We start from the raw sequence: 27,050 nt of genomic DNA, 5'->3' as shown, positions 1-27,050 counted from the left end.
TTGCTGCAACTCTACTATCCAGATAAAAGTACACTGATAATATTTAGGTGTACAGCTTGTCTATTTCATTAAAAATATGAATTTATGGAAAATATTTTTCAATAAAATGATCACGTTATCTAAGTATAGTTACATAGTATTTTATAATGCTAATATGTCATCTTAATCAGTCTTTTAGTTTTTGGTGTTTTTGTTGTTTCCAGATTTTTATTATAAGAGCAATGTTATATTGAGTTGCCTCGCTGTGGGGATGCATTTGTGCGTACACATGTGCTGTGCTGTGCTTAGTTGCTCAGTCATGTTCAACTCTTTGCAAGCCCATGGACTATAGCTCGCCAGGCTTCTCTGTCCATGGGAATTCTCCAGGCGAGAGAACTGGAGTGGTTTGCCATGCCCTCCTCCAGGGGATCTTCCGAACCAAGAGATCGAACCCAGGTCTCCTGCATCGCAAGCAGATTCTTTATTGTCTGAGTCACCAGGGAAGCCCAAGAATACTGGAGTGGGTAGTCCATCCCTTTTCCAGTGGATCTTCCTGACCCAGGAATTGAACCAGGGTCTCCTGCATTGCATGTGGATTCTTTACCAGCTGAGCTACCAGGGAAGCCCATACACATACAGACATTCATATATATATGTGTGTGCAATCTGTAAGACGTGCTTCTAGAAGCAGAATTTCTGGGTCAAATGTTATATGCATTTACCTTTTGATGGATATTGCCAACTTGTCCCTTTAAAAGGTTTGCCAATTTACACTTCTGCAACAACATATGAGAATGTCTGTTTTCCTGCATCTCTGTCAATTCTGCATCATCTAACTTTTAAATTATTTTATTTATTAAAATTTCTTTTTATGTATATAGCAAAGTTTTGCAGTTTTCTTTATTTGAATTTCGCATCATTCTTGCTGAGTTCATTCTTAGACATTTTATGTTTTCTGATTGTTGTTATGATCCTGACCTCTTCCTATTACATTTTGTAGTTGTTACATAGAAACAGAAATTCTACGTATTAAACCTTCTATTCTAATAGTTTTTAAAATCATTTTCAAATAATAGCAATAGCTAGCTGTCCATTTTGATAGTTGAATATTATTTTTCATTTTTTACTCCATTGACAATAGCCTCCAGAATAATTTTGTGTAACAATGGTGGTACTTAATTTTTAGTATCTTATTAGAAGTAGATGTTAAAATACTCCTTGGTTTATTAAGTGTGGTTTAAAAAAATTGAAAGTGAGTGATGAATGTTATCAAATACATTTTACCTATACTTTTAAATAAATTTACTAGTATTGAGCCATTATAATATTCTTGAAATTAAACATAGTCTGCATGATTTTTTTTAGATGTATTGCCGATTTAAGTTTTTAGTATTTTATTTAGGAGTTTTGAATCTATATTCATGAGTGAGATGGGACAGTTTTCTTGCCCTTAGCTCAGTTCAGTTGCTCAGTCGTGTCTGACTCTTTGCGACCCCATGAACTGCAGCACATCAGGCCTCCGTATCCATCACCATCTGCCGGAGTCCACCCAAACCCATGTCCATTGAGTCGGTGATACCATCCAACCATCTCATCCTCTGTTGCCCCCTTCTCTTCCTACCTTCAATCTTTCCCAGCATCAGGGTCTTTTCCAATGAGTCAGCTTTTTGCTTCAGGTGGCCAAAGTATTGGAGTTTCAGCTTCAACATCAGTCCTTCCAGTGAACACCCAGGACTGATCTCCTTTAGGATGGACTGGTTGGAGCTCCTTGCAGTCCAAGGGACTCTCAAGAGTCTTCTCCAACACCACAGTTCAAAAGCATCAATTCTTCAGCACTCAGCATTCTTTATAGTCCAATTCTCATGTGCATACATGACCACTGGAAACTTAGGTGGTACTCCCCTATTTTAATAGGGCGATATTGCAGGCGGAAGATCCAGGGGATCTTCCCAACCCAGGGATCGAACCCAAGTTTCCCTCATTGCAGGCAGATTCTTTACTAGCTGAGCCACAAGGGAAGCCCAGGAATACTGGAGTGGGTAGCCTATCCCTTCTCCAACGGATCTTCCCAACCCAAGAATTGAACCGGGGTTTCCTGCATTGCAGGTGGATTCTTTACAAACTGAGCTATCAAGGAAGCCCTATTTTAATATCAAGTTAATATTAGCTTTATAAAATCAATTGGGACACTTTCCATTGTTTTTCTGCTCCAGAACAGTTTGTGTACCATTAAGACTATTCCTTGAAAGATGGAAACAATTCAACTTTGTCTCTGGACCTAACCTCTTTTTACAGGTAATTTTTGGCAAATTAAAAAAACTTTTGAAATAATTTCAGATGTACAGGGAACTTGCAAAAATAACACAGAATTCATGTATACCTTTTACTCAGATTTCTCTAGTTTAAACAATTTATATAACCATAGTGCACTTAATCAAAATAAAACTAACATTGGTACAATACTAAGAACTAAACTACAGGCTTTATTTCAAATTTACCACTTTTTCTCCTAATGTTCCTTTTCTGTTCCAGGATTCAGTCCACTGAGTTGTGTCTTCTTAATCTTCTCTAATCTGTGATAGTTCTTCAATCTTTCTTTGTTGTTTATGACCTAACACTTTGAATAAGTCTGTTATTTTGTAGACTGTCTCACAAGATAAGTTGAGTTTATACATCTTTGGCCAGAATACTACAAAAGTAGTGTTTGTCTTTCTCATTGTGTAATATCAGTGAATGAGAAGATATATATATATAACTTACTGTTGGTGATTTGGGGACAACTTTTTTTAACTTTTAAAAGCTTTTTTAATATGGAAAATTTAAAACGTACACAAAAATGGAAGGAGTAGTATAATAAATCCCCATGAATCCATCAATTAGCTTCAAGAATTATTGATACATGGCCCATCTCATCTCGTCTATATCATTCTTTTTGGGAAAACTTTTTAAAAATTTAAATTTATTTTTAATTGGGAATAATTGCTTTACAGTATTGTATCAGTTTCTGCCATATATCAACATGAGGGACAACTTTTCAAAGCTTATTTTTTCACTAGTTCAGTTTTTCTTCTTGAAAATTTAACTGCATGGAGTTATACCGTGTGCTCTGATACAATCTACAAAGTATCCTTGGTGTTTCTTTCTTTTTTAAAAAATAGTCTTTATTATTGTTATTTTTTATTAAATAAATAAACTTGGCTATGCTGAGTCCTTGTTGCAGTGCTCAGGCATTCTCTATGTATTAAGGCACGTGGAAGCTTCTCTATAGTTGTTAAGTCACTGATCGAGGGCTTAGTTGCTCTGTGGCATGTGGGATTTTAGTTCACCAAACAGGGTTCGAACCTGTGTCCCCAGCATTCAAAGGCTATCCTTGGTGTTTTTGCTTATATCCCTTTCTTTTGCCTTTTAAAGCCTGGTTGCTTAGGCTTTGAGCTCAGCTGTCAATGTGCCTGAGAGGCTGTGCCACAAACCAGCTCTTGGCAAATTGATATCACCTTGCCCTCATCCTCAAGCTTTAGTTTCTTCTAATAATAATAATAGTGCTTATCTCATGGCATCAGGCAGAGTAGTAAATGGTGTGGTGTGTGTGAAATGCATAGAAAACTTCTTGGAACATGATGAGTGTTTAGTAAATGTTAGTTATATTTACTATTAATTTCAATTTACATCAACAGTTACATATAGTACTTTAAAAATGATAATTTTGAAAAAAATATGTCTGTACATTTTCCTGTGGTGTAGTTTTATAGCTTGATTTAGGCCATACATTGTTCTTTTAGCAAATTAATCAGCTTTTGTCTAATACCTCATAAGGACCTGGGTGCATTAGGAAGTATATCTGTATGCAAATAACCAAGACTCCTAATTATAGTAATTTAAACAAATGTAGAGATTTATGCTCTCACTTGTAAGAAGTCCAGAGGTGGGCAAACCAGGGCAAACCAGGGCAGAACCAGGTTCCATAAAGTCATCAGGGATCTAAGCCTTTTCGCGTTTTTGGCTACCTCAGTCCTAGTGAATGGCATCCATCCTCAAGATGATGAACTCGTGGCTAGAATTCCAGGGATTAGATCTTAATTCTAGGGAAGGCAGAAGGGGAACATGAGAGGCAAAAGAGATCCTTTCAGTTGACTCAATTCTGTTTGAAGGGTTCTCTGGAGGCCCCACTCATTATTTTTTGGTTACATATCCTTTGCTACCCCTCGTTGAAAGGGGGAGGCAGGAAATATGTGCTTTTAGCTGGTCTCATTGGTACCCCAGATCAATCCAGGAATCTGTTAGTGAGGGACATGGGAGAATAGATGCAGGGAGGCAACTGTCCGTGTTTGTTACAGTCCCTGAAGCGCCTTCCCCCCTCAGAGCAGAAGCAGCAAACAGGATCTTACGGAAGGCACAGTGACCTACCCAAGGCTCTGGAGTCTGCTGCTCACAAAGGGCCTTCTCTGAGATTTTACATCCTAAGAATCAGCATTTCCCACGTGGCACAATGGTAAATAATCTGCCTGCCAATCAGGGGACACAGGTTTGATCCCTGGGTCGGGAAGATCCCCTGCAGAAGGAAATGGCAACCCACTCCAGTATTCTTGCCTGGAGAATCCCAGGGACGGAAGAGCCTGGTGGGCTACAGTCCATAGGGTTGTGAAGAGTGGGACACGACTAAGCGACTAAACTACCACCAACACACATGTTCACGAAAAGTTATCCAACACCCTCCTCTCCTTGTGCGTCTTCACGTGAAACTCTACACCACTGTTAGAAAAAGGCTCTATTTAAATAATCTTTGAGATTTTTTTTAAGAAACATATTGATAGTGTGCCCATATTTACTGATTATCTGATTGTCTTGGTGGGCACTCAAAAAATTTCTCAGGTCTGCCCCCAATTATATTGTTACAGGAGTTCTGAATTTATTATAAGGAATTCAAATGATGGAGAATAGATTGAAAGCATAGATTTAAAAAAAATCTAGAGTGAAATTGATATATATTGCTCTGTAGAGTTTTGGATGGCACTTGTTGGCATTTCCATTCCCTGGCATTATCTTGTCTGGATGTAAGTTTAGATGGAAAGTCATTTGGGTGATCCTGTCTGGGGCTCTGTTGTATTGTAGCACTTCTCCTGACTTCCTGAGAACTCAGAGTGCACTAGTTAAGGTGAGGATGGAAGTATCCCAGGGCTGGTAATGCACTTAAATTACTTGACTCACTAACAGTAGGATAATGACAGGGAAACTGGGGAGGAATTGGATTTATATTTTGTTGTTAAAGTGATATGTTCCCAGGTGGCGCAGCGGTAAAGAATCCACCTGCCAATGCAGGAGATGCAAGAGATGTGGGTTCAATCTCTGGGTTGGGAAGATCCCCTGGAATAGGAAATGGCAACCCACTCCAGTATTCTTGCCTGGAAAATTCCATGGACAGAGGAGCCTGATAGGCTAGTCCATGGGATCACAAAGAGTCAGCCACGATGGAGCAACTGATTGTGAGTGCATGCATGGTATAGTCAGTTTGGAGTAATGAGAAAAGAGAATTCTCACACAGTCTTGTGGTCTGTGTGGTCTTGAGGGAGAGCTGAGTATTGGAACAGCGGGAAAAGCTGACACCTTTTGTGGGTTATTAGCCAATTTTTGTAGCCTCAAGGCAAAGAAAATTCCTGTTGGAAGGGTGGCCTTAGGTGATTGGTTAGGATGCTATAGGGTGGGTATGTTTACCTAATATGGGGTCAGGGAGCTGGCTGGTTTCGATCAGGATTCTCAGGGCAACGGTTCCTATGGGGCTTGGTCTGTTTGGGAGATGACCTTGGTACAGGGCCTTGGCACAAGACTTTATGTCTGTGACCTTGGTACAGGGCTCCACGAATCTTTCAACTGTGACAGTTGTTAAACCGCGTTTAAACACTTCCTTTTCTAATCTTTCTTCCTCTGTTCTCTTTTTTTTAAAGCACTTTTGCTCTCCCACTGAGTTTGCAGTTTTATTTATTTTTTAAAATAATTTAATTTATTTTTGGCTGTGCTGGTCTCATTGCTGTGTGGGCTTTTCTCTAATTGTGGCAAGCAGAGGCAAGTGCCGAGTTGCAGTGCTTGGGCTTCTCATTGCCGTGGTTTCTCCTGTTGCGGAGCACAGGCTCTAGGGTATGTGGGCTCAGTGGCTGTGGCTCCCAGGCTCTAGAGCACAGGCTCAAGGGTTGTGGCACACAGGCTTGGCTGATCTGTGGCATGTGGGATCTTCCTAAACAAAGCATCCACCCTGTGTCTCCTGCATTGGCAGGCCGATTCTTTACACTGAGCCACCAGGGAAGCCCCCCATTTGCAATTTTAAGTCTTGGAACATCCTAAACGATGAAGTGAGGAGGAGCAGGCATGGCACCGGTGTTTGGAGGCTGGGCTTGTGTTTGAATCCTGACTTCCCTGGTGGCTCAGATGGTAAGGAGTCTGCCTGCAGTGCACAGTTTGATCCCTGGTTTGGGAAGATCCCCAGGAGGAGGAAATGGCAATCCACTCCAGTACTCTTGCCTGGAAAATTCCATGGGCAGAGGAGCCTGGCAGGCTACTGTCCATGGGGTCGCAAAGAGTCAGACATGACTGAATGACTTCACTTTCTTTTCTGTGTATTAACCAAGTGACTTCAGGCATGTTTAAGCCTCAGTTTCCTCATCTGTAACATGGGGATCATACTTCAATATTTCTTATAGAGTGTATATATATATATATATATATATTTTTTTTTTTAAATGAGGATTAAAGAATGAAATGCTCTAGGCAAAGCCGTTCACAATGGCTTCGCTCAGTAAGTGGTGCTGTTATCACTGGTGGGAGGAACTGGACCAGCGAAGGTCAAGGCAAGCATGTAACATTTGGAGAGAGTGGCTTAGGCAAGGAGGCTGATGCTTTTCTCTCACTTAAATGGCTGCCAGAGGTCAGGAGCCACAGTGTTCTGCAGCCATCCTGGTTGTACTCCAGGTGTCATTTCTTGAATGTGGTCTGTGATGTCTCAGCTTGTCACTCAGCCCACATTTACCAAAGGCTTACTATGTGCTGAGTCTTTGGTAAGTTTGGAGAACTACAGGATGACATGGTTATCCCAGTGTGGGTACCACCAGCCTGAGCCAGCTACCTGGCCACAGGATTGCCAAGTCTAGGGCTTGGTGCTGAGCAAGATATTTCCTCTTTCACAAATACTCTGTATCCTTCTCACACAAAATGCAAGCTTGCATGCATGCATGCTAAGTTGCTTCAGTCATGTCCGACTCCTTGCAACCCCATGGACTGTGACCCACCAGGCTCCTCTGTCCATAGACTTCTCCAGACAAAAGTACTGGAGTCGGTTGCCATGCCCTCCTTGAGGGGATCTTCTTGACCCAGGGATCAAACCTGCGTCTCATGCCTCCTTCATTGGCAGGCGGATTCTTTACCACTAGCGCCAGTTGGGAAGCCCAAATGCAAGCTTGGACCTCCACAATGTTTAAAACCAAACCAAATAAAGCAAATGCACTTTTATTTATTCCTGAGAAATCTACCAGAGTCACCTTCTCTGCCTACCCTCTCATTAGCTGCTTTCTTTCTTCTCTTCTTAATCCCTTGTTCAGGATGACTGTAGGAGTAAGACAATAGACCCACCACTCCTCTGAGAGTGCTGGGTCACCACTGACACCCTCACCGCCAAAGCCATCCGCCTTACCGCAGACCACGCTTATGTGGCTCCAAAGCAGTGCCGGCCAGTGGAACCTTCTGTGATGCTGGTGGATGCTATTCTGTGTCGCCCAGTACAGGAGTTATGGCCACATATGATCATTGTACATTGAAAACGTGGCCAGTGTGACTGAGGAACTGAAATTTTAATTTAATTTAATCTTGGTTAATTGAAGTGTAAATAGTCACACATGTGGCCTGTGGCTGGTATATGAGGTCAGCTCTAGTTCTTGCCCTATTGCTTCTGTCCATTTCTTTCTGGAATCCCTGTTGTTTTTTAGCCTTGGTGGCACAGCATTCTTCTGGCTTTCTGTTAGCTCCTCTCACTCCTGTGCCCATTAAAACAGCACCCCCAAAGGGTTTATGTTCACCCTCCGCCCTCTCCTCTTGAGTTCTGAGTGTAAGACCTGTGGACGTGACCTCCAGCACTTTCTCTAGCCCTCATTCTTCTTGCTGGCTTCAGACCACTCTTTCCAGCCGCAGCCTGGTGCTGCCATGTGGGTGTTCTGCAGTCAGTCACCTTGAATTGACCATGACCCTAACTGAAATCACTATCATTTCCACATCCACTAACCCTTTCCCCTCCCTCTGGCTCTGCTGTTTCCTCTGACAGCCGTTGGCCTTTCCTCTCTGGCATCACCGGTGACGCGCATCCTTCTCGGCTGTCGTTCACTCCCTCACTCTTGTGGAGTCTTCACATTCCTCTTGCACAGCCCTCTGCATTCATTCTCAAGGGCTCGCCCTCTTTTAATGATTCTAAAAGCACATGCTGCTGAAAATTTGCTAAATTCAGAAAAACACGAAAGGAAAAGAAAACTTGCCTGTGATTTGAACCACCCGGAGACCCATGTACAATTTTTTTTTTTGGGTGGGGAGCTGTGACTTCGCACATGTAACCTCTTGTAACCTCTTGCCTGGATTACTGTGGCTCTGAACCCTCAGTGTCTCCCCAGTCTAATCCACTGCTATTTCCCTAGGCATGAGTCTAATCATGTCATTCTTCTGTTCCGCTCGTAAATCTCCAGAGGCACCCAGTTGTCTGTTGAATTAAATTTGTCCCCACTGATGGGGCATCACGCCAAGCTGACCTCCGCTTTCCTAGCTTTCAATGGCTCCGTATGGGAAAGGTTACTGACGTAATGCAACAAGAGACTCGCTCAAAGCAGGAAGTCATAGTATCAGTTTTGCTTGTGACTATATACCTGTTTAATTTGGCTTACATTTATTAGTCATTTTTATTTCCATTCTTTTTTTTCTAGAAAACAAGATTGTGGTAGACAGCTGTATTGTACCAAATTTCGCTTCTTTCAAAATAAAAAAATGCTTTTCTCCATATTATCATAGGAACTGAGATAGTTGCTATTTCCGGTTCTATGTGTATTTTCTAATTATGCAACAGAATACGTTATAGGGTTATTTCCTTTCTTGCGCCCTTGGAGAGGACTCATACCCAAAGCTGAGAAACACTGACTCTGCCCAAGAAGCATCATTCCTGCTGACTCTTCATACCTTGAGTCAATTCAAAATGAATCAATAAACATGGATTGCACTAGAAGAAATGGATTCCTTCATGGGCTGAAGATCTTCTGGATGTTCTTAGAATTTGGGGTCTTTCTAGCAAATGAAATTTGGCCCCTTGACAAAAGGCCATGTTGTCTGTGTCTTGAGCACACAGCAGGGTTGACCCTGGCCTGGCCAATGACAGTGACACACAACTCACCTGCTCTCTGAGCACTGGCGTAGCTGTAGCCTCATCAGTGTTCAGGAGGTTTTGTCCGGGACAAGAAGGAGGACAACTTCATCGAGTTTTGTTTGGTGGCCTGAAATTTAATCTTGTGCTTATTGCGAACGGATCTAGCCCTTAATGAATTCTGTCCTTGGCTCTATCTTATTTATCTTTTAACAGCTCCCTGGCACATAGTAAGCAATTAATAAATGGTTGCTATTATTAGGATTATGACTAAAGAGAGGTCTCCACAAACAAATTCTTTGTCCCTGTCTTTTCTCCTGCTCCAGACTGAGGTTCCCAGCTGCCCACTGAATGTTATACACATTTGCACCTTTGCCTGTGCCATTGCAGGTTCTGCCAAGCATGCCTTTCCATCCTCTTCTCATCTTATTAAAATCCTATTCACACATTTCAGGCCAGGTGGATGCCTCTTTCTGGCATGAAACTTCCTTCATTGGAGCCGGTTACCTCTTCCTCTATGCTCTGTGTGGTTTCCATGTGCCACTTGCTACCCTGTGCTGATAAAGAGAAGAAGAATGATTCTTATCCATGTAATTCGCCTTTGCTTTTGTGAAAGGGAGAGCCATGGAACAGCAGGTTTCTGAATGCCTTGGTTTCCAAGAATGCTGGGGTGGGCTTCCATGCCCTCCTCTAGGGATTCTTCACAACCTACGGATTGAACCCAGGTCTCCTGCATTGCAGGCAGATTCTTTACTGTCTGAGTCACCAGAGAAGCCCCTATCTGTAAAATAGAGAAGATAACTATACCCAATTTTCTGTAAAATTGTATCCCAAAATCTGTAAAATTAATATGACCAACCTAGACAGCTATTAAAAAGCAGAAACACTACTTTGCCAACAAAGGTCCATCTAGTCAAAGCTATGTTTTTTTCCAGTAGTCATGTATGGATGTGACAGTTGGGTCATAAAGAAAGTTGAGCACTGAAAAATTGATGCTTTTGAGCTGTGGTGTTGGAGAAGACTGTTGAGAATCCCTTGGATTGCAAGGCAATTAAACCAGTCCATCCTAAAGGAAATCAATCCTGAATGTTCATTGGAAGGAATGATGCTAAAGCTGAAACTCCAAGACTTTGGCCACCTGATGTGAAAAACTTATTCGTTGTAAAAGACCCTGATGCTGGGAAAGATTGAAGGCAGGAGGAGAGGGGATGACAGAGGATGAGATGGTTGGATGGCATCACCGACTTGATGCACATGAGTTTGAGCAAGCTCCAGGAGTTGGTGATGGACAGGGAAGCCTGGTGTGCTGCAGCCCATGGGGTTGCAAAGAGTTGGGCATGATTGAGCAACTGAACTGAACTGAAATTGTACCCACAGTCACACAATCTTGAGAGGGTTAAATGAGTTTATACCTTAAAGTGTTCAATAATGAGGCTTTTATTATTATTATAATATATATATATGCTCAATAAATGCTAGCAATTTTTATTTTGTTACTGCTGATGCACTGATGAACTTGTCTAATAAATAATCTTTATGATGTTGCCAGCACTAAAGAGATACATTTTCAAGTTCACCTAAGCTACTTTTCATCCTGAAGAGATTTGAGAAATAGTTCAATAATCTCAAATCTCTTTTTCTTTTAGTACCAATTTTATAGTACTTTATAAATTCATTTTCATATGTAGCCATCCTTGCCTTCCACATCTACATAGCATCGGGTTTATTGTAGCATGTTAACAACTTGGTTGACCTTCATAGTTGATTTTAGGTATTGAATAATTAGGTATTCAATAATTAGGTATGATTATTATGTATTTAATAATAAGTAAATTTGTTGTTCAGTCACTAAGTCGTGTCCAACGCTTTGTGACCCCATGGATTGCGGCACTCCAGGCTTCTCTGTCCTTCACTGTTTTGTGGAGTTTCCTCAGATTAATGTCCATTGAGTCCATAATGCTATCTAACCATCTTTTCCCCTCTCATCCCCTTTTCCTTCTGCCCTCAATCTTTCCCAGCATCAGGGTCTTTTCCAATGAGTCAGCTCTTTGCAGCAGGTGGCCAAAGTATTGGAGCTTCAGCTTCAGCATCAATCCTTCCAATGTATATTCAGGGTTGATTTCATTTAGGATTGACTGGTTTGATCTCCTTAAAAAATAAGTGTGAATGGAAAGGGATAACCTACTTCTTACTCCTGCAGTGCTGTAATTCTTGAGGGCCTAAAATTCCAGTTACATGGTTATTATAAGGCAATGAATCTAACAGTGCTTTTCTCTGTCTCACATTTCAAAGGAACACGTGTCCAGAGGCCTTCTTCTCCCTTGATGATCTTGACTTTGTCACTTTACACCCAAGTGCAAAACTGTGACAATACCTCCTGCCCCAGCCGCCAAAAGAAACACAGAAGCATATCGTGGTGGAAAAGGGAGAATGGCCCCTTTGTGGTGACTGGCTTGGAATTATAAATATTTTTACTTCTCCCGTAGGAGATGGCTCGTGGAAGAGAGGAGACAAACACGACTTTGAAGCTAAGCAAGCGTACTCATCCCTCCAAACAATCACTCTACTGAGGACAGTGAAACCTGAGTTTGAGAAGTTTTCCATGGAGGTGAAAAGTTCTGTTGAGAAGCAAGGGCTCAGTGAGGAAGATTACGTAAGTGTTTGATTAGGAGCCTAGACCTTCAGTATCCTCAAAACAGTCGTCGAATTAAATCAGATGTGATAAAGCATCCCGTTCTGAATCATTCAAAGATTCCTAGGTTCAGGTCTGAATGTCACTGTTGCTCTGTGTGTGTGTGTGTGTGTGTGTGTTTCCTGGTCAACCTTCCTCTCTCCTCCCCATTTCGCCCCCATCACCCCACCCTTCACTTAAACTTTTCCAGCTGCTGCAGGAAGAGAAGTTGCTTTCTGTGGGTGCTTGTGGTCATGCTAAGCAGAGGTCTGGAGACTTCCCTCACCTCTTCTGCTAGCAGCAAGTTGGGAGAGAAGACAGATGAAGGATTGCCAAAGTTTGGCATGCCTAACTTTTCCAAAGCTTGGTGGAGGAAGGTATTTTGGATTTTAGAAGGCTCCTTCTTTAGGCCCTCTGTCTTAGCTTCGTGGCCCATCTGCTTTGCTCGCTTGTGGCCCTGTTGTTGCCTCTTTCCGCTGCGGGCTGTTTCCTACTGAAGTACTCCAGAGCATCCCACTTCATGAGTGTGGTTGCTACTCAGCATCTTCCAAGATGCGTCTTCTAACTCCGACTGGAGTCAGGAGCTCAGAGGCCAGGCTCAGGATTAAGCAGCAGGACTTCTCACTGTGTGATCCAGGGCAAATTCCTCAGTCTTCCTCATTTAGACGAGGGTGGGAGGATCATAGATAATCTAGCTGAAATCTTTAGTCAGATCAGATCAGATCAGTCGCTCAGTTGTGTCCGACTCTTTGCGACCCCATGAATCACAGCACGCCAGGCCTCCCTGTCCATCACCAACTCCCGGAGTTCACTGAGACTTACTTCCATCGAGTCAGTGATGCCATCCAGCCATCTCATCATCTGTCGTCCCCTTCTCCTCCTGCCCCCAATCCCTCCCAGCATCAGAGTCTTTTCCAATGAGTCTCTAGTACTATCTGGTCAAAAAGTTGGAACCCAATGAATGGTGCCTCTTTTGTACTATTGTTATAAGATCATACTTGTCTTTGTAGGAATTTGCTATCCAGTGACATACAAAGGGTCTTATAAACAGATATTAATGTCTTAAATGCCATATATATACATGTATATAACACATCACTTAAAATATCTTTTGATTTTCTAGATCAGCACTGTCTTCTAGATATGTAATGTGAACCACAAGTGTAATTAAAAATTTTTTGGTAGTCACATGTGAAAAAGTTAAAATCAGGTGAAATTAATTTTAATAATACATTTTATTTCACTTAGATATAAAAATATTTCAACATTTAATCAGTGTAAATTATGATTGAGATTGTATATATTTTTTCTTATATGAAATCCAATATGTATTTTGCCCTTGCATGCTAAATTATTTCAGTCATGTCTGACTCTTTACAACGCTTTGGACTGTAGCCCACCAGGCTCTTCTGTCCATGGGATTCTTCAGGCAAGAGTACTTGAGTGGGTTGCCATGGCATCCTCCAGGGGATTTTCCAGACTCAGGGATTGAACTTGCATCTTTATCTTGTGCACTGGCAGGCAGGTTCTTTACCACTAGCACCACCTGGAAAGCCCATTTTACCCTTACTGCTGCTGCTGCTGCTAAGTCGCTTCAGTCTTGTCTGACTCTGAGCGACCCCGTAGACCGCAGCCCACCAGGCTCCACCATCCCTGGAATTCTCCAGGCAAGAACACTGGAGTGGGTTGCCATTGCCTTCTCCAATGCACAGAATATCTTAATTCAGCTAAAGTGCTTGACCAGTGGCTGCCATATTGGACATCATGGTCTGAATTATGAAAGAAGTAGGGTTTCTGTAATAGAGAGGGGGCTTCCCAGGTGGCTCAGTGGGTAAAGAATCTGCCTGCAATGCAGGAGATGCAGGAGACTTGGGTTCCATCCCTGGGTTGGGAAAATCCTTTGCTGTACTGACTGCAATACGGTAGTTACATTTGGGAAAGCCACCTCACCTCCCGGGCTTCCCTTGTGGCTCAGATGGTAAAGAATCTGCATGCAATGAGGGAGACCTGGGTTCCATCCCTGGTTTGGGAAGATCTCCTGGAGAAGGGCATAGCAACCCACTTCAGTATTCTTGCTTGGAGATTCCTCATGGACAGAGGAGCCTGGTGGGCTATAGTCTATAGGGTCGGAAAGAGTCAGACATGACTGAAGCGACTTCAGTTCAGTTCAGTTCAGTTCAGTCGCTCAGTCGTGTCCGACTCTTTGCAACCCCATGAATCGCAGCACGCCAGGCCTCCCTGTCCATCACCAACTCCCGGAGTTCACTCAGACTCATGTCCATCGAGTCAGTGATGCCATCCAGCTATCTCATCCTCTGTCGTCCCCTTCTCCTCCTGCCTCTAATCCCTCCCAGCATCAGAGTCTTTTCCAATGAGTCAACTCTTGGCATGAGGTGGCCAAAGTACTGGAGTTTCAGCTTTAGCATCATTCCTTCCAAAGAAATCCCAGGGCTGATCTCCTTTAGAATGGACTGGTTGGATCTCCTTGAAGCGACTTAGCACTCTGTAATAGAGCCCATGTTTTTTATAGAAACTTATAGGCTGTAGTCCATGGGGTCGATAAGAGTGGGACATGACTGAGCGACTTCACTTTCATGTTTCACTTACATGCATTGGAGAAGGAAATGGCAACCCACTCCAGTGTTCTTGCCTGGAGAATCCCAGGGATGGGGGAGCCTGGTGGGCTGCTGTCTATGGGGTCGCACAGAGTCAGACATGACTGAAGCGACTTAGCAGCAGCGGCAGCATGATCGTTTGTCATCGTCGGAATCCTTTGCCCCAGGAGCATGGAAGGGCACAAAGGCCATCATGACTCCTTTAGTAGTTCTGCCAGAGGTGGTCTGTGCCAATATTGAAAGCATCTGAGTCTTTTACATATGCCATTATAGGCTATTTTGCTTTACTAAATTCATATTAATTTTCTGCTTCATATTAAAAACTCAAAAATGGTGTCATCTTGTCTAATGACAAATTTTGTCTTCTTCCTGAAGTTGTTGAAGTTCAAATATTTCAGTATAGGTTGGCCAACACTGATGATATTCAGCAGGTGACAGTTGGTATTCCACTGCTCCACCAGGTATATCTTCTTGATCATTAGTTATCTTGTGTTCAACATATTAAATCTTATTTTAATGGTGAAGTGAAAGTTGCTCAGTCATGTCCAACTCTTTATGACCCCATGGACTATACAGTCTGTGGAATTCTGCCAGGCCAGAATACTGGAATGGGTAGCCGTTCTCTTCTTCAGCAGATCTTCCTAACTCAGGGATTGAACCCAGGTCTCTATTTTAATGGTAGTCTGGGCAAGATCTTCCTGAAAGGTGTACCTACTACAGAGATCCAGAATACATTCCAATCAAAGACTGCTGCTTTAGAGATTATTTGTAGTTGTAGATTATAATACTACTTTTCTTTGATGGTGGGATCATTAAAACAGATTTCATTTTATTTATTTTTTGATACTTAGCATTGGTGTTTATTTAGTTTTGCCACACCATGCAACATGTGGGATCCTATTTCCCTGACCAGGGATCCAACCTATGCCTGATGCATTGGAAGCTCTAAGTCTTAACCACTGGACCACCCTGGATCTTATAAATAGATAAAAATGATCATGTAAAGTAGAAATCGGAGCTCCTCCTAATGACTTTGTCTTTCTAATCATGTGTGTTTTAGCTGTGCTGTCTTGAGTGTCATTGCAGATGTTTGTTGGGTTAGTTTAGACAGGTGGTTGTGGTGGGTACCATGAAGGAGGGAGCTATGGGGCCTGACATTGGTTAGAGCTTGATCTCCTGCAGCAGGAGATGCTGGAGCAGACTAGCAAGACATGGTGGTCTTCATCTTAAGGCTCAGCTCTTTCCTGGGTCTGTTTCTCTTGTTTGTACTAATGGGTTGTCTCATCTGCTTACTTGGAACTTCTGTTCATGACATTTGTCATGAGTTTTACAGTCCTGGCTATTGATCTCAAACCCAGAAACTTTGGTGGACTCTCTTGATTACTTCTGAATTTTTACTGTGCATTTCCTAAGCAATCACCTGAACTGTGAATGGTAACAGTTTTGTTTCTTTCTGATTCTTCTTCCTTTAAGTATGCTTAAGAGCATACTTAGTTACGTAAGTATTCTGAATTAAAATTAAGTAAAATTAATTAAATAAAAACCTTTAAGGATACTGGCTAGGATCCCAAGGCAATATTGAATATAAGTAATGGTAGTGGGTGTCCTTGCCTTCTTCTTAACTTTAAAATGAAGAATGTACCAGGGATAACATTTTGGCAAGATCTTTCAAAGTTCAAAGGCACATACTTAGCAAATTTGTATCTAGGGATTTATCGTTTAGCTATGTAAAGCACTTGGAACAATAAAGCAGGTGCTGAAGTAAAGCACTGGCATTACAATTGTACAGAGTATTCACTGCAGCATTATTTGTTATGGCTGAAAACTGGAAATAATCTAATTAATTGCCCATCAATAAGAGACTATTTATATAAATTATAACATATGCATGCAATGGGATAGGATGGAATTGTAAAAAATAAGGACAAATCTCTGTGTACTCAGGTGGAAAAACCAGCATGATATATTAAATGATAACAGCAAAGTACAAAATAGTGTATAAATAGTAAAAGAAAAAAATAAAATGAGCATATAACACATTTAGTATCTGCTCATATCACCATTCAAGTGTGATTTGGGGAAAGAGTGGAAGTTCTCTTTTATTTTTATTTGTTGGTGAGTTCTGTTTTGGCAAAATGATGCCCTTTATTAGGATAATTGAAATAAAAATAGCACAGAAAACATTAAGATTCATGTAATGTACATTAAGGGAAGGATCTGGACACAGATTTTTTTATTTCAAGTATAACTATTTGCAATGTTATATTATTAATTTCTGATGTACAGCAAAGTGATTCTGTTATATATGTTATATATATATAGTGATTCTGTTATATATATGTTATATATGTATATATACATTCATTTTCATATTCTTTTTGATTAAGGTTCCACAGATATTGACTATAATTTCCTGTGCTATACAGTAGGATCTTGTTGTTTATCCAGCCTATATATAATAGTTCGTATCTACTTATCCCAAACTCCCAGTCCCACTCCCCTACCCCTCCCTTGGCAAACACATCTCTGTTCTCTATGGCAAGACACACATTTTCATTGTAGGCATTATAAACTGTTGGATATCCTTGACTCCATGTCATGCATATTAGCATTGTGGTTGTCATATTAGCACGTGGTTGGCGTCTTTGGAAGGCTTGTGATCTCAAAATGCAAAAGTTTGAAGCTTTAAAAATTTTAAAAGGCTATATTTAAATATTGGAAGGATGGAGTGGCAATAAAATACAATTATTATTATAATTTTAAAATAAATAATTTTATTTTAAAAATAAATAAAAAATTTTAAATAAAATTATTATTATATATTTTAAACTTACCAAATTTTATTATCAATGTGATTGTTTCTCCCCTCTTTTTCTCTCTTTCCTTCTCTCTCTCTCTCCCTCCATCCATCTTCAACTCTTGCTTTCTCTTTTTTTAAAGTGACTTTTTAATTGAGATAAGAGCAAATTTACATGTAGTTTTAAGATGCAATACAGAGATATTCCTTATATATATTGCCTGCTGCTGCTGCTGCTGCTAAGTTGCTTCAGTCGTGTCCGACTCTGTGCGACCCTACAGACGGCAGCCCACCAGGCTCCCCCATCCCTGGGATTCTCCAGGCAAGAACATTGGAGTGGGTTGCCATTTCCTTCTCCAATGCATGAAAGTGAAACGTGAAAGTGAAGTTGCTCAGTCGTGTCTGACTCTTCGCGACCCCATGGACTGCAGCCTACCAGGCTCCTCCGTCCATGTGATTTTCCAGGCAAGAGTACTGGAGTGGGGTGCCATAGTTTTCCCAATTGGTAGCATTTTGGAAAATTTCATGCATCATCACAACCAGGGTATTGACACTGATAACAAGGCACTGATTTGACTCAAATTTTCTCAATTTTATTTGTACTTATGTGTGTATATATGCATGTGTTGGTATAAATTCTATGCAATTTAATCACCTGTGTAGGTTGAGGTGATTAAATTTTATCAAATACCTTTTCTACATCTGTTGAAGTAATCAGATTTTTTCTTTATTCTCTTATAATGTGGTGAGTTGTGTTACCAGGGTTTTCCCCCTGAACCCCAGTTGTACTGAGATATAATTGACATATAACAGTATAAGTCTAAGGACAACATAAGGATTTGATATTTATGTATATTGAGAAATGATCACCATAGTAAGTTTAGTTAACACTCATCATCTGGGATAGTTACAAAATTTTTTCTTGTGATGGAAACTATAAAAACTATTCTTTTAGCAACTTTCTAATGTACAATACAGTATTGTTGACTATGGTCATCTTGTTGTATATCACATCTCCAGAATGGATTTATCTTATAATCGGAATTTGTATCATTGGACCTCCTTCATTACTAGAGTTTTTAAATTTTAATAATCTCCAAGCAACTTGGAATAATATTTCTGCTCTCTCTCTACATCAAGTCTTGGACTCTTTTATTTCCTGGTTCTTATCTTGGAGAATATAATTGCAGTTGAACCTATACACGTTTGTCAGGGTGGAGCTTTCCAGGCCATTGACAGCCTGTAAACTAGCCTTTCTGGGTCAAAAGTCTGCTCCTGTCTCGCTCACCTCTGGTGGGTGGTTGGGTAAGTATATGTGTGATATGATGGAAAATAAGATTGCCCAGGGTTGGGCTGTTGTTGGGGCTTTGGGTGTTGTGTATACTGTCATGTCTAGTTGTTAGCACTTGTATCTTATGACACTGTCTCCACCATCCCTGTGGGTGATACAATAGTATTTATTTATTTATTTTTTGGCCGTACTGGGTCCTTGTTGTGGAATGTGGGATCTCTGGTTGTGGCATGTGGGTTCTTAGTTGTGGCAAGTGAGATCTAGTTTCCTGACCAGGGATTGAACAGGGCCCTCTGCATTGGGAGTGTGGATTCTTAACCCCTGGACTGCCAGGGAAGTCCCAGTAGTATTTTTAAAGTATATTTGTTCTTTTACTAGTGAATCTGGTGAAAACCTAATCTAGTCGATGCATCATGTTTTAATAGGGCCCATTATATCCGGGGGACAGTATAGTGTTTAAATGTGCCAGTTTCCTTTTCATAGACCTTGATCTGCCTCTCAGTGTTTTTATCTTGAGCATGTTTCTGAAACTGTGCCTTAGGTTTCTGACTATAGAGTGGAGATAATAATTTTTAACTGACAGGTTAAAAGAATTTCAGCATTGTATATAAATATTTAAATATATTGAACACAATGCCAGGCACTAAGTAAATATTCAGTGGATGGTAGCCATTATTTCCCTTCCTTTTGCTTTTTATATTCCAGAGCAGTGTAACCCATGTGTCTGAGGTTCCTGCATATAGTGTCCTCTTTAGCTCCCCTGTTCATCCTTCAGATGTTAACTCAAGTAACACTTTCTCAGGACATTTTCCCTGATACTCCAGACTAACTCATGCACTCTGCTCCTCGACATCATAGCCTACCTCTCTGGTTGTAACCACATGCCTGTGTGTGAGATTTTTAAATTACTTCTGACTTCCTCTACCACACTGGAAGTTCCATGAGAGCTGTCTACTCTTGCCTCCCCCTTACTATATGCTTGACACTTAGGAAGCAGCCAATAAGTTATTATTGAACAGGAAGACATCAGACCCAGCCCCCCTCCTACACAGTGGTTAAGACTGAAGCCCTGGGAGGTGAGGTGTGTGTGTGTGCTTTGTCGCTCAGTCGTGTCCACCTGAGCCTATATACCATATAGATTGTGACCCTGTAGACCATAGCCTGCCAGGCTCCTCTGTCCATGGGGATTCTCCAGGCATACTGAAGTGGATTGCCATGCCCTCCTCCAGGGGATCTTCCCAACCCAGGGATTGAACCCAGGTCTCCCACATTGCAGGCAGATTCTTTACCATCTGAGCCACCAGGGAAGCCTGGGAGGAGGTGGCATTCCCAAATGTAACCCCTGTATTGCAGTCAGTATAGCACTGTTGGGTGGTGACAGAGTCTTGTGCTTAGACCTTAGCAGGTGCATAGCGCCAGGAGTTCAAATCCACTCCTACTGTGGGAGATGGTACTGGGGGGTTAGTAGTGGGTTTTTATAGTGGGGATTCTGAAGGCCATCTGAGGGGGCATCAGAAATCTAAAGTTAGCAGTAAAGTCCCATGGGAGAGGCCCTGTAGTATCAGTAGAGCTTCCAGCGGCTCAGACAAGTGCTCGCCAACTGTCTGTCTAGCCTTCTCTGGTGGTTTTTATTGGGTTGCCCACATGTGCAGTGGCTCTCACTCAAGGGTGTCTTAATGGAGCTGTTTGGCTTCTGCCACCGAATGGTTTCAATTCTAGAGCACTGGTATTTGGTTTTAGAATGCGCTGTGTGGTGGCCAAGCCAAGATTAGTGGCGTCCCCTGACTCCCAGTGCAGTGACTTTCTTTTTCCACTACATCAGTCTGACCTTTTTAACAACAATGTGCCCAATACGAGGGCAAACCCATGACCCAGAGATTAAGTGTCTCAGACCCTACAAGTGAGCCTGGCAGGCAGCACAGGCAGGAGCGCTTCCTTCCTTTCCCTGCACCCCGCTTGCCCAAATACACACTTTTAAGGTATCAGTGTCTCTTTACTCTTTCACATACTAGACAAAGTCTGATCAGGACTTGGTCTTCTCTCCATCTGCTGGGATTTATTTTGCATGTTTTCTTCTGAAGTGTAAACAATCATGTCCTAAGTCATCAGAGGCTGTTTATTGAGCACCCCAGGGAGCATGGCTGTGAACTTGATCCTGGACCATGTAATGGTCCCATCTTGGGTGGGATCTTCGTCACCTAAAAATACTTGAGCAAGGATATAAATATCCATGAGCTCTGGGAGCTACAGAGGCTGCAATTCTGGTGCCAGCACGGACGTAAAACATCATTCACTTCAGTGTCAGCACTCTGACACACTGACGGCATTCACACAAGTCTGGACAATTTATCTTTTAGTAGACCAAATGTGGCACATGTGTGAAAATATCCATGTTTCAAGAGAAATGAAATCAAACACAGTGGAGTGGGTTCACTTAGTTCTTTAGTAGGAGGCTCCTTCCAAATTCATCCAACTTTCCATGACCTCTTTACGTAGATGACTTAGGGTGCATTAACTCTTTATAATTATGTACAAAATTTTGTATGTAAGTGCACATGTGTATATTTCTCTCAAGAAATATGCAGCCTTCATCTGACTTTTAATGGCATCAATCTCACAAAAAGGTGAGAATCATTGAATTAGACCAGGGTTAGTCAGCATATCATTTGACCTGTTATTGTCCCAAACCCTGTTTATTCACACGGATAGTCTACAGTGTAGTGTAAGCAGGGCTACATTGAAAACTCACTCCCTTAGAAGAAAGTGAAGAAACACCTAAATGCCCTACTATTTTTTAATCTTATTCTGAAACCATTTGTTTTATTCCTGAGATGGAAGGAAGAGATACTATTCATTTAATCATACTTTCATTCTGTACTAGGGAGTCAGTCTAGTCTTTACACCTACCAGTGTTTTCACATCTTTAAGAGGGAGACTTAAATTTGTCCCAGCTACTATTTCTCAGTTTAGCCTGAGCCAGTGCTGGAGACATCTTTTCCCGTCTGGCAGCCGCCCTGACTCCCCGGTCCTGTAAATCCTGCTCTTGGCTTTGCCCCATGCTCCTATTGTGTTTGGCACTTCCGACACCCATTCAGCGGCTGGCCCTTTAACAGCTGGCTCTGCTCTTGGGTGAAGCTCACCCTCTTTCCTTGATGTTGTAGTTGTTTAAATCAAAATAATACATGAATTTCTAGATTGCTTACAATGAAAAACGACCTACACTAAATTAAAAATACATTCATAGTACTCTTAAACACGAGTCTCCCATTCTGCTCTACTCCACTCCTAACACCCATTCTTTGGAGGCCATAATTCTTAATGTTTTTATTGGTCCCTGCTGTTTCCCTTTATAGTAAACTAGCTTATTTATATTGATGTTTTTAATATTATAATTTTTGATATTATGTTGCAATTTCCTAAAATGGAAAAAGATTTAACTCCTTTATACACTCTTCCTCTACCAATACTACCCATCCTACCAATATTTTATGACATAATTTTCAGTTAAAGGTATAGTCACAGAATAAAATCTGAAGAAAGACTAAAAAATAGAACTTTTATTATTATGACATACATATATGTGTATATAAATATGTATGTATTTACAACAGAATCATGTAGTATTCTATGATTATATTTCCTTCCCTACGTAGCTTTTTGTTTTTTCTGGAGTTAGTAATTTCCTTGATTTTTTATTTGCTTCCATGTAATTCTCACTATTTCATTCTCATTCCTTCAGTCAAAATTTTTAGAAAATGATGTTTCTTTTTTTTTCCTATTGTCTTCCTGCTCTAGTTTAGAGTAACAGCTTTCTTTCATATCAAACTTTAGTTCTGTCCTGTACCAGATCCTTCTTTTTCTTAGATACCACATCTCCTTCTTTGTTGAATTTCAACTTAGTTTTGAAGGACAAAGAGAGTATGAGTGGAAAAACTTTTCACACCTTGCATGCAATCAGAAAATATTTTTTTTGTTATATTTAATTGATTACTTATCTGGATATAAAATTGTAGTTTGAAGATTATTTTCTCTAAAAATTTTGGGGTCATTGCTCTATTTTTTTCCAGTTTTTGGTATTACCATTATGATTATTTATCTCTTTCATACTATTTTCTTTTTCTCTACTTCTAGAAGCATTTAGTACTTTCTCTGTATCATTGGTTGAATCAGTTAGGATCCAGTCAGGAAAACAGAGTCTACACAAGGTATTTCAACAGAAGGAATTTAGTAGGAGAAGCTAACTTTAAGGTATAAGAAAAGCTAAGACACCAAATAGAAGAGTAAGGCAAGCCAGCGATTGGCAACAGCAAAGAGCCATTACTGCATCTAGAGCTAGAAGGCTCAGAGAAAATACAGTTTTACCAGGAACTCCAGAGTTAAGGCTGCTCATGAGAGCTAGAAGCAGGGAAGAAGCATCGCCCTGCCAGAGAGGCTATCTAAGGCAAAGAGAGAGGGAGCACTATCCTGGGTTTCCCTCCTTTCTGGCTCTTTAACCAGTGCTTCTTGTTGGCATCTTCATGCAAAGATGGGCTCAATAAAGGACAGAAATGGTATGGACCTAATAGAAGCAGAAGATATTAAGAAGAGGTGGCAAGAATACACAGAAGAACTGTACAAAAAAGGTCTTCAAGACCCACATAATCACGATGGTATGATCACTCACCTAGAGCCAGACATCCTGGAATGTGAAGTCAAGTGGGCCTTAGGAAGCATCACTATAAACAAAGCTAGTGGAGGTGATGGAATTCCAGTTGAGCTATTTCAAGTCCTTAAACATGATGCTGTGAAAGTGCTGCACTCAATATGCCAGCAAGTTTGGAAAACTCAGCAGTGGCCACAGGACTGGAAAAGGGCAGTTTTCATTCCAATCCCAAAGAAAAGCAATGCCAAAGAATGCTCAAACTACCACACAATTGCACTCATCTCACACACTAGTAAAGGAATGCTCAAAATTCTCCAAGCCAGGCTTCAGCAGTACGTGAACTGTGAACTTCCAGATGTTCAAGCTGGTTTTAGAAAAGGCAGAGGAACCAGAGATCAAACTGCCAACATCTGCTGGATCATCGAAAAAGCAAAAGAGTTCCAGAAAAACATCTATTTCTGCTTTATTGACTATGCCAAAGCCTTTGACTGTGTGGATCACAGGAAACTGTGGAAAATTCTTCAAGAGATGGGAATACCAGACCATCTGACCTGCCTCTTGAGAAACCTATATGCAGGTCAGAAAGCAACAGTTAGAACTGGACATGGAACAACAGACTGGTTCCAAATGGGAAAAGGTGTACATCAAGGCTGTATATTGTCACCCTGCTTGTTTAACTTATATGCAGAACATCATGAGAAACACTGGGCTGGAAGAAGCACAAGCTGGAATCAAGATTGCTGGGAGAAATATCAATAACCTCAGATATGCAGATGACACCACCCTTATGGCAGAAAGTGAAGAGGAACTAAAAAGCCTCTTGATGAAAGTGAAAGAGGTGAGTGAAAAAGTTGGCTTAAAGCTCAACATTCAGAAAACGAAGATCATGGCATCAGGTCCCACCACTTCATGGGAAATAGATGGGGAAACAATGGAAACAATGTCAGACTTTATTTTTTGGGCTCCAAAATCACTGCAGATGGTGATTGCAGCCATGAAATTAAAAGACATTAACTCCTTGGAAGGAAATTTATGACCAACCTAGATGGCATATTAAAAAGCGCAGATATTACTTTGCCAACAAAAGTCTGTCTAGTCAAAGCTATGGTTTTTCCAGTGGTCATGTATGGATGTGAGAGCTGAGAGCCAAAGAATTGATGCTTTTGAACTGTGGTGTTGGAGAAGACTCTTGTGAATCCCTTGGATTGCAAGGAGATCCAACCAATCCACCCTAAAGGAGACCAGTCCTGGGTGTTCATTGGAAGGACTGATGCTGAGGCTGAAACTCCAATATTTTGGCCACCTCATGCGAAGAGTTGACTCATTGGAAAAGAGTCTGATGCTGGGAGGGATTGGGGGCAGGAGGAGAAGGGGATAACAGAGGATGAGATGGCTGGATGGCATCACCGCCTCGATGCACATGAATTTGGGTGAACTCCAGGAGTTGGTGATGGACAGGGAGGCCTGGTGTGCTGCAACTCATGGGGTCACAAAGAGTCGGACACGACTGAGCAACTGAACTGAACTGAACTTGTTGGCTGAATGAACCAAGAATAAGCTGACAGGGAAATGCAACCTGGATGAATCACCCTTCTATGATATAACACAGCAAACAGATGTAGGGAGGGAAATAAATTGGAGATCTAATAGGTAGACTGTTGGCTCAGTGGTGTTCTGAAATTTCATGATGGTGAGTTTTGGTGTGGGTCTTTATAAATCTGTACTAATCACTTTGTTTGCTCTTTCTGAAAAATTTTAAAGTTGGATGTCATGTCTCCTCAGTTGATTCTTTAATTTTCTCTTTTATTGTTCAACTCTGCCAATTTCTTTTATTTTCTGAGATTGCCACAAATTTATCTTCCAATCTGTCTATAGAATTTTTAATTTTTGCTATCAAAATTTTAATTTACAAGACCTCTTTTTCATTCTGAGTGCCAATACACTAACCCTGTTTCCTGGATGCAATATCTTTTTTTTTCCTGAGTATACCCTTTCATCAGTTCAAGAATATACTTCTTTCACATTTTAACTTATCTAAAGTTGGGATTCGTTTTGTTATTGGTGGGCTGTCACAATTTTTTCTGTCTATGGGCACATAGGAGAAGGAAATGGCAACACACTCCAGTGTTCTTGCCTGGAGAATCCCAGGGACAGAGGAGCCTGGTGGGCTGCCGTCTATGGGGTTGCACAGATTTGGACACGACTGAAGCAAGTTAGCAGCAGCAGCAAGGGCACATAAAACAAAGGTGCTTCTTGTAATTGCAGGCATTTCATATTTGTTGATATTTTTAAAAAGTTTTATTTTATTTCCTGCATTGCCCGTGTCTTTCAAGTTTTTTTTAAAATATTATTTTTGAATTCTTTCTATGTTGTATTATAAGCTTTTCTTAAACTGTTGGTAATCCTTATCTAAGTTCTGTGTGTATGGGAACTTGTCTAGTGGTAGATTTTAATGTAGGGTAATAAGATGTCATGGAGAAGGCAAAGGCACCCCACTCCAGTACCCTTGCTTGGAAAATCCCAGGGATGGCAGAGCCTGGTGAGCTGCCGTCTATGGGGTCACACAGAGTCGGATACGACTGAAGCGACTTAGCAGCAGCAGCAATAAGATGTCAAGTTGGCATTTTCAAAAGGTCGTCTCAAATATGATTATATGGAGGTTGTTTCTCTTAGGGTGGTCCGTTTCAATAAATAATTGTTCTCCAAATATCTTCTTGAGAGTCATAAGGCTGCCCTACATTCTGGCAGCCTAGAAAGGGGGGACTCTTACCTTTAGGACTGAGGGCTTTTCACTTATACCTCAATTTTCAGCTGTGATTATACCCTCCTGGTCAGACATTCTTTGCATCAACATTTGGGAGTAGGGGATCTGACATTTAAATGTTCTTTGTACAGATTTTCAACTAGCCCCATTATTTCCCACCCCACTGCATCCTTGCCTCCAGAGGTAACTAGTGTCTCCAACTCTAGAACCTCTAGACTGGAGTTCCTTACTTCTTGTTGGAGTTCCCTGTCATGCTCCCCCACACACTTGGATTTAGGTTTCTCAGGTCTGTTGAGTTACTTACCCCTTTCCAACTTCCAAATTTTATCAACTCTCCTCATCCACTGTTTCCTTCCTATATTATTTGAACTTTTAAATTTACATCTTAAAAATTTCATTGTCATTTTCGTGGGGATTTTGCAGGGAATGTATGGTTAAGTGGTTGTGACTACCAGCAGTCTCTGTGGATTGTTGGATTTCAGCACCATGCAAGTAGGCAGAGATGGTGGTGCCATCCTATTTATTTTTGGGAGTGGTGGTCGTTGTGAAGGGAGGGGAAAAGAGAGAGTGTGTTTGAGAGAGGGAGTTAGTGTATTTCTTTTGGTCCAGAATGTCCTTATTCCTTTAGAAATTCTCTTTTGGTTATAGTTTCTCTTCTAGTGGCTACTTAATCCTGATTTATTAGCTCAGTGCTTACTTTCTTACCCTCACAGTTATGCTTGTCCTCTCTGATTCTTGAAAAGGAACTATACAGAGGCAACATCCATTAACAATAATACATACTCACTAAGAAAAGGGCTGTTCTTTTCCAGTTTTATCATACCGATGTAGGAAGGCTTCATTTTACTTTGTGTCCAGGGGTGTTTCCTCTAATATAGCTCTTGTGCCAGATTCATTTGAAAAAGGAACACAGAT

The 27,050-nt window shown here is 41.1% G+C and overlaps 1 protein-coding gene across 2 annotated transcripts in view; it reads left to right on the top strand.

Moving 5' to 3' along the window:
* Positions 1-27,050, top strand: part of NPR3 (natriuretic peptide receptor 3) — an 80,368-nt gene that overhangs the window by 13,630 nt on the left and 39,688 nt on the right. For both annotated transcript variants that reach the window (XM_061393785.1, XM_061393784.1), the window contains exon 3: positions 11,842-12,008. In XM_061393785.1, coding sequence (XP_061249769.1) covers positions 11,842-12,008 — 167 coding nt within the window. The remainder of the gene's footprint in view (positions 1-11,841; positions 12,009-27,050) is intronic.

This window comes from Bos javanicus, chromosome 20 (assembly GCF_032452875.1).
Source record: "Bos javanicus breed banteng chromosome 20, ARS-OSU_banteng_1.0, whole genome shotgun sequence".
Taxonomy (NCBI): domain Eukaryota; kingdom Metazoa; phylum Chordata; class Mammalia; order Artiodactyla; family Bovidae; genus Bos; species Bos javanicus.
This window is presented reverse-complemented; position numbering and strand designations above follow the sequence as displayed.